General features: G+C 32.4%; 1 protein-coding gene across 1 annotated transcript in view; it reads right to left on the reverse strand.

Moving 5' to 3' along the window:
- Positions 1 to 3,349: 3,349 nt before the first annotated feature.
- Positions 3,350 to 16,134, reverse strand: part of LOC128237958 (E3 ubiquitin-protein ligase rnf213-alpha-like) — a 60,372-nt gene continuing 47,587 nt past the window's right edge. Inside the window, exons 40-50 of the mRNA XM_052953533.1 lie at positions 14,172 to 14,311; positions 13,375 to 13,570; positions 12,754 to 13,048; positions 12,415 to 12,556; positions 11,377 to 11,542; positions 9,791 to 10,012; positions 9,175 to 9,362; positions 5,538 to 5,723; positions 4,740 to 4,988; positions 3,787 to 3,910; positions 3,350 to 3,625 (exon numbers count right to left, since the gene is read on the reverse strand). Coding sequence (XP_052809493.1) covers positions 3,350 to 3,625; positions 3,787 to 3,910; positions 4,740 to 4,988; positions 5,538 to 5,723; positions 9,175 to 9,362; positions 9,791 to 10,012; positions 11,377 to 11,542; positions 12,415 to 12,556; positions 12,754 to 13,048; positions 13,375 to 13,570; positions 14,172 to 14,311 — 2,184 coding nt within the window. The remainder of the gene's footprint in view (positions 3,626 to 3,786; positions 3,911 to 4,739; positions 4,989 to 5,537; positions 5,724 to 9,174; positions 9,363 to 9,790; positions 10,013 to 11,376; positions 11,543 to 12,414; positions 12,557 to 12,753; positions 13,049 to 13,374; positions 13,571 to 14,171; positions 14,312 to 16,134) is intronic.

The following is a 16,134-nucleotide window of genomic DNA, read 5'->3' on the forward strand; positions in this document are numbered from 1 at the left end:
GAAGTTGAGTACAGGTATTGTTTTGCAACAGGTGCTTAACGACAACTCAACAAAGGTATAAACATACAGAAAGTTATAAATCGAACTCAAACTTTGAAGTAGGCAAATCAAATTTGACCCACGATATCATAAACAAAAAATTCATGGAAGAAGAGAAAATATCTCATCTTCGTTATATTTATCATATACTTGCCCTACGGTTAACGAAAATATGCAGCGTGTATTAACACATCCAAGTATTTCGCTAGCGTGTATAGACTGGGCTAAGGTAATAGCTTTTCAAACAGGAACTTAGTCGAAGGTGTTGCAAGTTGTTAGACACGAGTTTTTGTTCGTTTGTGGAAAGGCAAGGAAGTATGAGACTTTTTAAAATTATAAAAAATGCTACTGGTATGAAGGAGAAATAATTATGTTCATCTCAGTTGTGTTGTTGTTTTATTAACCATTGACCCGTTATTTGTATATCGATATTTATGTTTTTGATTAAACATACGTTCTGGTTTACTTTGCTCTTCCTCAGAAAATGTGTGTTTTTTGTGGAGTTTTGTGCTGTTGTTCCATGTTTCTTGTTTGTGATTTTTTGTTTTTGTGTTCTCTGTCTTTGGTGTTTGCCCTGTGCTATCAAACGAGGTTTATGTTTAAACTTTCGGCTTTTGAGGTTGTTTCTGTAGTTTTCACTTAAATATTTACATAGTAAATGTTCTACGAGTATCTACCTCTTTTTGCCGAAGGCGTTCAACTCTTATCCAATTGACATTTTCGTTGACACTCTCACTCAGCCTGTGATACACCTCAACATTATATTGTCGGCATATCAACTTCACCAGATAGCATCTGAAAAGCAAATCAATTTAACTGAATTTGGAATAATCCAAAAAATAACAATTTCATTAAAGTCGTTTTAAAGATTTGCTATTTTTAAGTTTTTGCTGCTGCTTATAAAAATGTTTAATAGGCTTGGCCCTCGATAAGGGAGAATCACATCAATAACGCTTGGAATACTGAAATATGGCTATTGCAAATCGAACCTTTGTTTTAAAATGATATTTCCCCGTATTCGTTTCATCGAAACACTACATGGAACATAAGATTTGAATAAAACGTGGAATGTTTAGACAATATTAAGGCAATATGTACGAGGGTTTATCTCGAAGTTAAAGAATAACGTGGACTGGTTTAATAAAATTTACATTTTAACAGCTACGGTGTGATAATATACGTCATTGTCAATCAGAAGATTGAAAAAAACAGACAGAGTTTAGTTTTTACGAATAAAATATCCTCTGTTTGTAACATTATTCAAACAAGAAATTATTGGAAACTTAGATAAATCCTAAAGAAAGGTTCCAATTACAATCATTGGTAGATTGAAATATAAGTTATATTTGTGCGCAAGGACTTATGACCATTTAAAGTAAGTCTTGACATATTTCATATTTGATAATATTTGATAGGGGTTTTAGAAAAAAATATTGAATAATAAATGAAAAAATATTAAAATTGATTTGTTAAATTATGATTCGGTAGAGTTGATATGATTGCTTTTAATAATAATAGAAACATCAATATTGATTGTCTTCATGGTTTCATTTCACATTATGTCAGCAACATGCATAGCTGAAAACCAAACAGGGGTTTAACACTTAAGCCGCACGTGTCGGCAAATGATCTGAGATATTATTTAAGTATAAATACATATGGTAAATGAAAGTATTGTGAAATGTAAGAATTGTGTAAAAAAGCCAACAATTGTTTGATTTGATTGCGCATGAAAGTAAGAAGTAATACGTTAAATGTTTACAGCGTCAATATCGGAAACCACTGAGCTATGACTGTTATCATCTATCTTTAACTTTTAAATTGTTAATGGTGGAAGACTGATACACAGTATATAATAAACATATAACGCTTTGATATGCAATACATTGTCTAGTAATATTTAGAAGTGTATGTACTTGAATAAGAAAACTTACGGTTTTCTTCTAATTTCTTCGTTTAGTTGTACACATTTAGAGTGAAATATATATTTTGCATATTTAATGATATTATCTTAAATAGTTGTAAGAACCATTACCCTTAAATGGAACCTCTCATAGACCATCATATAGCAACTTTTATGGAAAATGTTTTTCCAAGTCACTCATAACAGGTACTAGTAAAACAAATTACTTAGGGATTGCACTAAGTATGGAATATAAAACCGTCTTTAAAATTGTCGATTGTGAACTGCGTTAATAACGCGATTGTGAATAATATAGCACGCCATGCATGCGCAATTCACAATGCTACAACATAAATGGTAGCTGCATGTGATAATACTGCACGTGCTCACGCTATATTTGAAAATCGGTTATTATCAGATTTTCAGAAATATACATCTTTCAAAGAGCAAAAGTATTCCTAATTTGAAAAAAATAAATATATACATATTTAGTGATTTTTGTGAATGTAATGGATATTGCATGTTAGTGTCAATTAATGGAAATTTCTTTAACTGATCAGGGAAACCTATTGCACTTTGAAACACTTATAAACAGTGATGTAAAATATACACATCCCGTTATATATCATTGTGTTATGGCTTATAAGTCGTCTCGCATTATACTTCGTTTTTTCCTCATTTTTGTCGGGATTTCTTAGAAACTAATAGAAGGTAAAGTAACACTCGGTTGAGCTGGAATTTAAAACACTGGAAATGTGAAATTGTTTTCAGTGTAGAAAGTAGAATTTATCATGTCAGTTAATATAGTACCATAGTTCAATTTTGGGCTTACATCTTGTTCTGAGCTTGGCAAAACCTACTTCAAGGATACAGTCGAAAAATGTCTAGAAAACTAAAATATAAGGAACTTCGACATATGTTAAATGACGTGTTGCACAGTGCAATTAATCTTTGCGGTTTTGTATTTATCTGACTTAATGCCTGTTATGACTTGATGCTTGTGCTGCACTTAATACATTACTTAGCAATAATACATAGCTTGGCAAATGGAAAAGCTGGGAAAAGGCATTAATCTGAAAAATCCTAACGTGGATAAACGAAAAAAAAAGTTTTGATGTCGGTGTTTTAACCTATATCGGCATAAAATGCACACTATTTTTCTTCTGCTGTTTACTTTATTCCCGTGTTTAACATACGCTGTAACTCATCTGTCGGTGAAATAAATATAAAAATAATTTTGAAAAACAGATAAAGTCAATTATAGAAGATAAAAGTTGGAAAATAATACCATATTAAATACGATATCCTGATTACCTACATGGTAACATTGTTTATCGTTTCGATCAAATGTTTAAAAGAATGTCAGGAGAACGCTCCTGCCTGACAAATAAAATATCTGTTAATCAGTTACCTTGGAAGAACCGCTTCAGGTCTCTTTAACATGTGCCTTGTCATCCGTAGCAGGTTTGCTTCACCTTCATCAACAGGATTGCCCTCCCGAGTCCGACAACTTGTTGCAAGAACAACAGTGATGTGTTTCAGTAGAAATTTCATATTTGCTACCGCGATAAGTTTCGCTATTATGGAAGCAGCATCTGCTTCAAACATTCCCTGTGCTAGATCAAGAGCCTTAAAGCACGACTGCAAAATGTTCTCCGTGCGTGTGTTTTGGTACAGCTCGTCCTGTAAAAAAGAAAACTTGAGTGTAAATGCGATGATCTGCATATGCCATTGTTGCGAAGAAAGGATTGTTTGGATGTCGTTTCTCCCCTTCAAATCCGGCAATATAATTACTCAGAAACATTGTGGCTTCATTTTAAAATGGGTACATAGGTTATGTATACCTCAATGCACTGGCACACAAGACTGAATATTTCGACAAGACTTTCATTCCAGCCGTCCGATTTCTGAATGCATGCCTTTGCTTTATCAAAGAACTTATTTGATAGCCTGTAAAATGTTCCACAGCTGAAACCAAAAACGTTCAGTAAAGATAAAAAGAACGGTAATTTATTTAAATATGATATATGCATATATTACAAAGAACAAAATATAATGACCGTGATCATTATTATGGAAATAAACAAATGTAAATATTATATTTATTTATAACTTTAAAAAATAAGAATATATATATATAATAAATGAAACACATGTTATGCATTAAACATCTATATAGCTTCTTTTCAGCTATGTACATGTATGTCAGTATGAATAAGCGTTGAATTTTTAATATGGCCTCGAAACCAATGTAATAGTAAAGTACATACAGTTTGAAACACAACGTTTAGTAGTGGAAATAAAAATAAACTTTGAAAAAGATTGAAGATTTATTAAGAATATTCACCAAAATACGCCAAAATGAACACATTTTTATAGCAAATGTTATAGATATAGCCAATCAATTGATGTTTGTGTAAACGTTTAAATATATATACAAATTAAAACGAAACCAAAATAGAAAACAAAGCGCAAGAATGCTAGTTTTTGTACGATGAAGGACGAGATCATTTTAGTTTTCCATTTAAAAGACGATATTTACAAGCATAAGCTTTTGTTTAAAATTCAACCACTTGTTTTTCTCAGACTGCTAATAAATCCTTATAGACATTGTACATTTTAACTTTTCACCTAGCTACCAGGTTTTGGTCGTGTTGCCTGGATTGTATTCGTGGCAGACCGTCATTATAATTAATAGATTAGATGCCAGCTACATGACTATGCCCGTTTCGCTTCCAAAATATTTATAAATTCTCAATTTCCAGTGTTATATACAGATGTATTATATATTATTCACCTGGATCTAATCAACATCTGCAGCAAGTAGGTCCGGAAAACTGGATTTGGGTCAACACCTGTATCAAAAATAGTAATATCCCTTGTGAAGTGTTTCTTATCGTCCGAGGTTGAAAACGTGTATGACAACAACCTGTCGATGACTTCATCTGACGGAGGACCCTGATCATCAAAGCAGATTTGTGACACCAGTCCCATGTAAAACGCGTTACAACATTGCTGATATCTGTTGAACTTAATCTTTGCAGTCCTTAAAAATAATTTAAAAGCACAAATCAAAATACCTTCTCGTGTTCACCTACATGTAATATACATGTCTAAGAAATAAATACCTTGACAAGTTGACAAACTTGAATGTCATGTCGAGACAGACGCTGTGATGAAACATGATATTTTGTTTAATTTTACAGCAATGACAATACACGGATGCTTATTAAATAAAATACACAAAACATGGAATAACTACCACAGTTGCAATACACGTTTCTCATTTTCATATTAAACAATCTAAAAACTATACAGAAACATTTTAAAATCTACGTTTGGTTTAAACAGCATACCCAATATTTATTTTTCCTGGTGTAGGGGAAAATTGATATCAAACTTTGAATCTATAAATTTTGCCTGGATGTGGTTTTTTCATCAATCGAAAACTAAGTCTGGAGTATGAACGTTTTACTTTGTCAATAATATCCAAGTCACAAACGTGTGAGTATTAAGACAACAAAACTGCAGGGACGAGCCCCGTAATGAGATACAACAAGCATTTTAATGACATAAAGTAAGGACAAATGTTTACCAATTTTCTGCTGATTTATCTGGTTGCCATTCATTTTGTACAACCTCCCTGCAGCCTAAACACGTTCTTTGCTCCAAGAGCAAGAACTTTGTTTCATAACATTCATCACACAGTAAATGTTTGCATGGAAACTCCACTGGTGGTTCTTTAATCTTTCGTTCGCACTTACAGCAGCAGTTACCTTTACTGAAAAAGAAAACTTTTAACTAAACAAACGTTTATTTAAAACTTATTGAAAATGCCAAATGGTAGAAAGTCATTATAACGAGTACTATGCAATATTTTGAAATACATTTACAATATCAGTTACTTGTGTCCGCTGTGGTATGAGACATATGATTGTTTGAGTATTACACAACCAAGGGGAAGCACTGATGAGCCAAAATTGTTTTTAGGTTAGAAAAAATAATAATTGCACATCCTCAATGTTTATATTGCAAGAACATGGATAATAGCGTTAGAAGATAAACACATGACAGTACCACTATGAGCAGATAAAAAAAAGCCATTAAATATCTTTTACCAACAATAAACATTTCAAAACAATAATCTATATGAACTTATTGTCGTGTTTAGGTGATTTAGAATGACTGATGATTTAACTCCTTTCCGCTTTTTAAAACTATCTTGTTAGTAGATAGCACGTTATATCCAATATGTTTGCGATAGTACGGACTCGAACGAATATACTTATCTAAAGTAAACAAGCATTTGTTATTAACTTATTTAAACATAGTTTCAAACATTTACCTTTAACTCGTAATTAAGTCAGATTACAATAGCCATCCTTTTCATATAATTCATCAACTGTACACGTATGAACATGCTATGTTCAGGACAAGTTGTAAGTTGAAAATATTAATGTAAGAATTCTTATAATTTATATGTACAGCCATATCGAATGGCAAATATCAGCAAACACACAAATTTAACCTCTAGTATTTTTACCTTAACGATAAACTGCTTCATAATTTTTAAGGGTGACTTTGTATTTTCAAATCGTCATTCATCATTTATATTAAGTCTTGTTTCGGGTTTACTGACCGTTCCAAGGCGGTAGCTAACAATTCTTGATAAACATACCTAGTTTATTTTATAAAGTATATGATTATGTACTGTGCGGTTTGTGGAGTTTTGTGTAAATTAACTTAATTTAGAACCGACCAATCAAACCTTGTAACTTATATATAAATTAATATACACTACTGTAAAACAATTGAAATATTATTATAGTTTAACGTATTTTCTATAACATTTGCGTCATGTGTTTATCAACTTTTAAATCATGACGTGGACCTTCGCATGATATTTTTTTATAAAAGATAAGCCCTAAATATGTTCAACTACTATCAAATCATTAAACAATACATGTACCTGGTAGAACAACTAACTAAATAAAACTCAAATTGTAAGCTAAATTCAAGCTTCTGTTCTATTATGTTATGTAAAAAAATAATTAATTAAGAATCTTAAAAACAGCAGTGCAATACAATATGATTTAAATTTATCCTTGGAGTATCATTGCATTGTACATTATAGCGTATAATCAATATAATTTCTTAATATATGCTTACTCAAAATACTTTGCCTTGGCCATGTCGCAGCACAATTTCAACCATGCTTCGATACTTTTGAGGGCTTTTTCGTCCTTGACGGTTGAGATTTTTTCAAGTGTCTGTAATAAACATTCTCCGTATAGGTATATTTATACAACAAACACTAACAGAACAGTTAAACGGTTTCTCATATCAATGAAGTTTGACAGGATCGAAAGTTTGTGTCAATGTCAATATATAAATGAAATGACCTTCCAAAGAACCGCGCCCTGTTTCCAACTGACAATGGCATCATCGGTGTTAAAACAAACGCACTCGACAAACAACTTCAGTATACTAATTCGGCACCACGTTTCTCTAGAAAAAAAAATAATATTAATAATGATAGAACAAATAATAGCACTAATGATAATCAGAAACTAAGATAACAATTGACAGCTATAAACGTTTCGAAATGTTTCTATTTTGGGTTAAAATAGAAAAAAAAGACTATGATTTGAAATAAAAGTTTGATTGAACCTGTTTATTGACAGTCAAAAATGCAATAATGACCTCGCCCGTTAGCGCCAGTTTGAGTAATTCTCTACTTCCTAGTATTTATTTCAAGTAGTCACCTTAACCATACTGTCAGTTGTAGTGGCAATCTAAATGCGTGTTTACCACGATTGTAATTTCATTTAATTAGAAAAAGAACGTGTCGTTATCATTAACTATTTGAGAAACAGATTCTTTCGTAAAAGAATAGTCAATATTTGTAAGGTGAGACAGGTAAAGTGAATTGAACCACGTCGTATTAAAACAATCAATAAGCAGAACTGAAAACACAATGGCATCAACTTTTTTGTTGTCAAAGTCTTGCCGTATACATCGTCCACATTTAAATGCTTTAGCATCAAAATTTAGAAGGAATGCAAAATATGTCTCGGTCACTGTCTTCCAAAACTTTGCAAGATTGTTCACATGGTTCAAAATTCTTAATTCCCCAACTTGACTACTTAAGCTTCTAGATGGGGCTGGGGAAGGTTTTCAAGGTAGTTTTTAACATGTTTTACTTATGTGAGCCCCTTTTCCAAATCGTGAAAGAACCAATAATTTACCCTAAAAACTTTTTTAAGTACACAATGTACTAGGTAATTTGAACATTTCAAATGAAATGGCAGGGAAATTTTCATACAGTACTTTGAAAAAACATCTATATTAACTGTCAAAGATTTGAAAATCCGGGAAGGATTTTCTGGGGTCATGTACTGCGGATTGTAAACAAAAAGAAGTGGCAGAGTTCCTATTCCTGAAGCTTGAAATATTACTTCAGTGAGTTATAGTTTGTTTAAATGATAAACACACCGACAAAATCCTCCCTACCAGGGCAGGGATTTTTGTGCCTTTAAAAAGGTCCAAAGGTCAGAGACAAGATCATCAGAATGAAAATATTATTACTGCAGTGTCAAAATTGCAATGATATAGCTCAAAGCAAACATGTGAAGGAGTCTTTCAAAGTGTTTTTTTTTTCCTTTTGGTTGTCATGTCAAAACGTTATGTTTAAATTGAACAACTTCAAAAACACAAAATGAAAGGAAACAATCCAATGAACAATATTTGATTAAACATAATAATCTATATAGAAAATCGGTCAGTGGTTCGGACCAGATGATTTTCGATTGCTTTCTTGTGACAAACCACTAGAGATGTCAATGAACTTGTTCAGACAAGAATTTTCCGTTCACATTTCTAGTCATCAATATGTATGCAAAAAGATACAGACACAAGCTCAGTAGCAAAAAGTTTAAATATCAAGAATTGTTACCGCCTTGGAACGGTCAATAAAATGTAAATTGACTGGGGGTTTAAACCAGTTTATGTGCACAAACCTCACTCTTATCCCAACAATCCTTAATAAAGATAACCTGCTTTAAACTTTTAAATAACGCAGACAGTATGCATTGTTGTTGTTGTTGTTGTTGATTTTTTTTTTTTTAAATTTGGACTACGGACGACGTCTTTTCACTGTTATTTAAAATATCAGTTTTGGCATTGACCTTTACCATTAGAGGTCACGAGTGTAAACGTATTGCAAATTATACCTTGAGTTTCGTAACAAGTCTGTGTTTTCTTGGATATCTAGTTGAATTGTTTTGTAAATGTGGCTGAACGTCATTTCAACAACTGGGCGGGCTTGATGTACGCTTGTTAGCCACATTGCTTCCTTGTTTGAAATATCAGCAACCGATGGTTTCAGTGTATCGATCAGGCCATGCAAAGCATGCAACAGCTGAAACGTACAATATCCAAATTACTCTGTATTGAAGTGTTTTATTTAAGCTTTCCTCCGAATTATAAAGGTATAAGCTGAAATAAATATTAATGATTCCTGGTGCTTTCTTAAGAAAATATTTTGAAAGTTTTAAAATGATTTTCGGTCCGTTATACTTGTTAACACGTTTATGTACACTTCAATTAAACTAAATAGACAAATATAAACCGTGTTTATAGGCCCATGGCAAAATCTCAAAAGACACTGCAAAATTGACTCAAACGTACAAACATAAATACACACGTAAAAACATCACAAACAGACCAAACATGCATCAAAATAGCTTCAACGATGAATAATGCGATTACTACCTTGGGACAGTATATATCCTAAATTTCTTGCATTGTCAATCGTGTTCATGTATATATTTTATTTATAACACTTACGTAACCGTCCGCTGATTTGGAAAACGTTTTATCCTGCTTGAAACTCTGCAAAAATGAGCCGCATTTCGGCCAAAGCGCATTGATGGATCTAAAGTTTGCAAGATGTTCGTCGATTTCCCGCAGCGCAAGATGAACGCTAATCAGAACTTCTGTAATGAGTCCCTTGTTCCCAGTTTTCGAGACGAGTTGACAGGCCTTTTCCTCAATACACTCACACACAATCTACAGAAAGGAGATTTATCATTTTATATGTACTTCGCACATACAACTTTTCAATACATATACAACTCTAAAGCAAATATTTAATTGAAATCATAAAAAGCCATGGAAATATCGTTCAGAAAGAAGTCCTTATTACAGTCGAAACTCAATGGCTCGATATCCTAGGGACCGGCCAAAATACTTCGAGCCTCGAGAATATCGAGCCAAGCGGGATTGCTTACAGAATGTTATTTTTTATTCGTTACAAAAATAATTGTTGACGTCGTTTGTTATTGGCTACGCGTCTCTGCAAGAGAAGCGAAAAGTATTTATTGACGATAATTAAAATCGTGAGGTTCGTAGCATGACTTATTCGATACTTATAAAATATATATATATTTTTTTTGTCATCTTAGGACCGCGAAAATGACTGTTTGCTTGGCTTCATCGAGCTTGGAGAAATATCGACCCTCAAGATATCGAGCCATCCGATCGAATTTTATATGAACAAAGAGTAAAAAAAATCGGTCCTTTTAATCAGGTTCGAGCCAACGAGGATATCGAGCCATGAGATATCGAGCCAACGAGTTTCGACTGTATGACAATCTAGTAAGGATAACTAGCCCACTATTCTTTATATGATACATGTGAATATCGTAATTTACATTCATTTCTGAATCTTTCTCTGCATTGTATTTAATGTGAGCGCAATCATGAACATATGCAGCCATGACGTCTTTGAAAAGATTCTGTGAAACTTCCATTCTGCCTATCACATTTCCTAGTGGATCTGCGGCAAAAACGTTTGAAATTGTTGTGATGATGTATCTTGGAGACGTGACTGAAATAAAATAACTTGTATATTTTAATAATTAACAAAAAAAATAATTATCTTTAACATATCATTGCTTTATTTGAGTACATTTCATAAATGCATATTATATTACTGTTTAAATCAGATATTAGGATTTCCTTAACTTTATGTACTCAACATAAACGCAAGAAGTCTGAGTTGTCTTACTGTTGGTGTCATCGGCTGTTGGTAAAGGCTGATCTAATAATTCATTAAGCTTTCGGCTAATGACCCAAGAAAAGGGAAACAATCCTCCAAACGAGTGTTCCTTTCCAGAGCTGTTTACAAAGATTTCTTGACTTTGGGAGCTTGTGTCAAACTGAAGTAGTAAACAATCTTTTGCCGACATTTTTATTATTCATGAAAAAGAATTTTGCTACTATTTCATTTCGATATTAATATTATAAAATCTCTAAGTTACACCAGACATTATGAGCATGCATATTTAATTGTTTACCTAAAATAGGATACCGCAATCAAAGAGAATGTATATATTTATCTTTCATTATACCAGATAGTATATAGTATATACCTGTATGTTGAGTGCATCTGCTGTATTCAGCACTCTTAACCAAAGCATTTGCTTCCAGTCTTCTCCGTCATACAGCAGGTCTAATTGCTTGTCAGTATCAAGAAAAGCAATACTATGTGCAACTATTGGCGACACCTTTTCCATTAATGTTTGCAAACAGGCCCGGCTTAAATCAACAAATACAATTTAATTAACAAACATATAAATTCTCATATTATACATTTTATTTGCCAATCGTCATTTTAAGTCACGTAGAGGTAAGGCTAGTTGTCCATTTACCAGTATAAAAAATCCTAATTCTAAATTCTAAATCATGTTTAAATCATACCGTTAACAACACTAGAGTTCACTTAAATGATATGTTTCTTTCCTTCGGCAGACCGTCGCTATACGGTTATATTATAAAATATCAACTGTTAGTACAGAGCGATTCGTAGTGTGATTGAATGTTACTAATAATATAGATTTGCGTTATTGGTTTCAATAATATGGTTGAAACTATATTACACGGTAGTATATTAGGTCGGGTACTACAAGATATTTGACTAATGGTAGACAATTAACCGGGTGAGCGAGGCCATCCTGTTTGTGCTTCAAGCATCCTTCGTTTACAAGCGTAAATGTAGTTGTAAATTAACATAACCTATCAACACTCAATGTAACGATTCATACACCATATATAACTTTAAAATTTCCAACAATGAAGCCAGCATCATTCAGTACAACCCTGTTTTACATCAGATTATCTTGCCAGCAAATGGATGACTGGATATTATTTTAAAAACCTATTATTTAGTGTGAATTCATGATAGTATTAGTACTTTCGACGACTACACTTGCGTTTAATGCAAAAGTTTTACAAGGATTCAAACTGTACTCAAATGGTAAAACAAGTTGAGAATTGTATGTTTGAACTGAATGTGCGAGCTTCTTTCCCTGGCAAATTTGCTAAGGTTGAATTAAGAATATGGTTAATCTTGCTTATAAATCAATGTTCAATGTATGTAAATTAGCGACAAAATAGTCTATGTCACTTACCGAAATGTTCCTGCCTTAGAAATTGATTTCGTTTGTGCAGAATCATATGTTGTCCATCTTTTAGCCTTGATTGGATCTCTCTCTAAATATTTCAGGCGTTTTGATACAATGCCAATAAGCCCGTCAACAAATATATATCGTTCTGAAACAGAAAACAAAAAACAAAATGACGAAATGCGTTAATTTGATCATTAAGAAACCTAGCAGGTATATAGCGAAAGACGGAACTTACGTTAAATTATTGTCAGGAATTGGTGATAGTAGTGTGTGTTTCATGCAAACACATGTGTTTTGTCAGTATTTCTTATTAATAAGATCTCTCGGTCAAAATAACAATACCTTGACCACATATTTCATTTCGACGCAGGCATTTCAGCACGATATCTAGTCTTTCCGTTTCTCGATTTCCAGTTACATCTTTTACGACTGACAATGATGAGTGGACACAGGCAATCAAAATCTGTCTTATCTTTTCCACTGGAATCGTTCTTTCAACAGATGCTAGAGTGGTAGATCGTCCGAGTCCTATTCGGAATATTTCGCTCAGAGTTTTCCCTTGCATTTCTCGCAAATACAAGTTGGTTTGCTCTTCACAGTAAAGTTCGTCAATGTGAGCAGAATGCCAAATCCCACTCTGAAAGAGCGATGGAACACACTTCTTGAATATCAGATGTAAGACATCATGACTCTTACTGACGTGATCAAAATGCGATTTTACTATGTAACAGTTTCAATTAAGAGACCGAACAGTTATTAAGTATAATGTATTCAAATTTCAAATATATAAACTGGTTGACAATACGCCAAACTACCGAGTAGTAAATCAGCGATTGGTCGATTTGCCTATAAACAGAGAACAAGAGCTATTAAAAGTAATTAAGGTTTTAGATCTAAAAATGGATACATTTATATTATAGATTATGTTTGTTTCTACATGTAGTGCGGAATTTTGTTAACTACCTGGAAACCACCGAAGCATCCACCACTTTTTCTTGGCAACTGAACAATAAATACGACATGTACGTTTGTCATTGATTTCATGGCAGCAAGAATACAGTACCGTGCACTTGCGATCAATGTTTCATTCTGATCACCTGAGTCACACTGTATAACTATCATACCCTGATTTCCATCCACGTTCTGTACCATATGTTGTCTATAAATGGAAACATAAAAATATAAGCGAAAACCTTATAATGATGGAAATATATCAAAAACGTTTAAAGGAATAGGAATATGTCAAATTCATTCCATCCTTGTTTGAAAATTATATTGCAACCATCATTGATGTGTGGTCTTTTATCAAAATATCAATCAATACCATTGAATATCGTCCAATACGATTGCAGTGCAAAATTGTAAAATCGAGATGTATCAATCGATATATATATTTAAAATTTCCAATGCACTGTCAAAACGATATTTAAAACGTAATATATAGTATATTCGTTTCTAAAAAATGCTACCTACATTTACAGCCAATGAAAATGTAGATTATTAAATAATAGGCTTAATCTTTAAAAATTACAACTTCCGCGGGTGTTTAAAAAGTCCTCTCACTGCCACTTATCCGATACATACTCCCTGAGTTGTATTATATGTCAGTTAGATGACCTGAATAAAAATCCCCGTTCGTAACGCTTACTACGCGCATACTTAATTTTTAAGATTTTCATTCCTGTCATCTCACTATTACATAAATAATTGTCTAACAACCATTTATTGAACAAATAAAACTTGATATTAATATAACTTACTTAATCCTGGACGAAAATTGCTGTTCGGTGTCAAATGCAGGAAGAGATTCGAGCAAAAGAATATTCTCTATAGGAATTCCACTTGAGCTACTAAGAAGTGGTTTGTGTACACCAGCAAGTAGCTTTGAATGTGTTGTTATCTTAAATATATCCAACAGTGATGTTAGTTTTAATAAAATGAATGTTTTAGAAGTTTAAAAAGTAATATTCATATATTTATATAAGTCAAATATTCAAAGTCATAAAACAGTTGAAATTAAGAGTGGAAATACTCACTAATTATTCCGAACACCGTTGCGAATAAGTGACTTCATTTTCAATGTTTATGATATGTTTGTCAAAAAAACAATAGAAGAGAGACATAGTATAAGCCTCAAGGCTTTGTTCTCAATTCTGTGTACACTATTGTTTTGTGCATAATTTACATGTTTTTCTGTTTCAATGCATTACGTATTTGGTCTTTGTTAATTTGGATTATGCTCAAATTTGTAGAACCAAACTAATCGTAAATATTATATTGAAATAAATATTGTTTAAACCAAAACAAACAACACTGAATCATATTACAAAAACGTTATACACATATATTCATTTTTAAGAGGAATACGCGTGCGTTATTCATTACGTAACCGTTTATTAACTAGACATTATTTATTACGAATGATCGTATATAATGTGATTTAGTTACAATTGTACAAAGACACGTTTTAAAATATTAGCTTTTTAGACCTGTCATCGCATGTCCGTGTACCTTCGTCAGTAATTGATAATTTAAGAAACTTTGCATTGGGGAAGCTCTGGTATACTTGCCTAAACGATAAAGCGTATACAGCGTCATGTTAAAAAAATGTTTCAAAGAATTTGAATCGAAAACATATTAGAAAAATATCGTTTATTCATACGCGCCAGTTTAATCAAAGGAATGTTCGTCTGATATGTTGTCTTAGAAAAATAGGTTTCTAACAGGGCATACATGTTGAATTATACAAAACGACGGTGGTTTGTAACAGCACTAAATATAAAATACACATATAGTATTTTAGTACGTTTGCTGTCGGTAAAGGTTCTCGGCCAAGTGTATATTGAAAAATAGAAATTGTCAATTTCCATTAAAAAATATATAACTAAATTCAAAATGGAAAAGCGATTTTCTTTTTGCCATGCTCTATCGCAAGTTTTCAAGTTTAGTAGTTTTTATTTGTCAAAATTAAAGAACACGCAGTATACTTTTCCATACCTTAAGGTGGAACGCGAGCCTGCGCAAATTTTAATGTAAATGATTGAACATTTGAATACAAGTAAAACAGCATATTCAGGTTTGGGAACGGATTTTACATTTTTAATATTCGAAACAGTTTTGAAACCATGATTGTTCTTGTTCATTTATATTCAGCGCAGTTTTGATTGAATCATACTAATAAAACGTCAACAGAACAAAAAAGTATCAAACACAATACGCAATGCTTAATATGCAAGTGTGTTCTATGTTAACGCCGGTGTCACATTTCATTTGGACCCCATTGGAAAATGAAAAGTGAATTGTACGTCACAAGCTGTATTTACTGTTTTTGCTAAGAACATTATTTCTGCATATCTCTGCTAATACTAATCAAATTTTGGTAATTGAAAAAGTAATAGACTGTTTGTTGTGGTGTTTTAACTGAAGCTGAATAGATAAAAACAAGGCCCTTATCAGCATATTCCAATGAGTTGAAACGTTGGTGATGTGTAGTTTAAAGTTGTTATTTTTCAGAAAATGGGATTGCTTAATCATTTAGAAAGCCTCTAATAAAAATAGCCGCAAAATTTAAGTCATATGTTAAAAATTTTAATCTGGTTATTTAGCGCCCGTCTTAATTTAATCAACATAAACACTATTTCGATTAATGCCATGTTAAACGATTTAATATAATACGTATTGAATAATAAACAGGGGTTAGATCATTTAATATTGTGCAAATAT

This window comes from Mya arenaria, chromosome 6, assembly GCF_026914265.1.
Source record: "Mya arenaria isolate MELC-2E11 chromosome 6, ASM2691426v1".
Lineage (NCBI taxonomy): Eukaryota > Metazoa > Mollusca > Bivalvia > Myida > Myidae > Mya > Mya arenaria.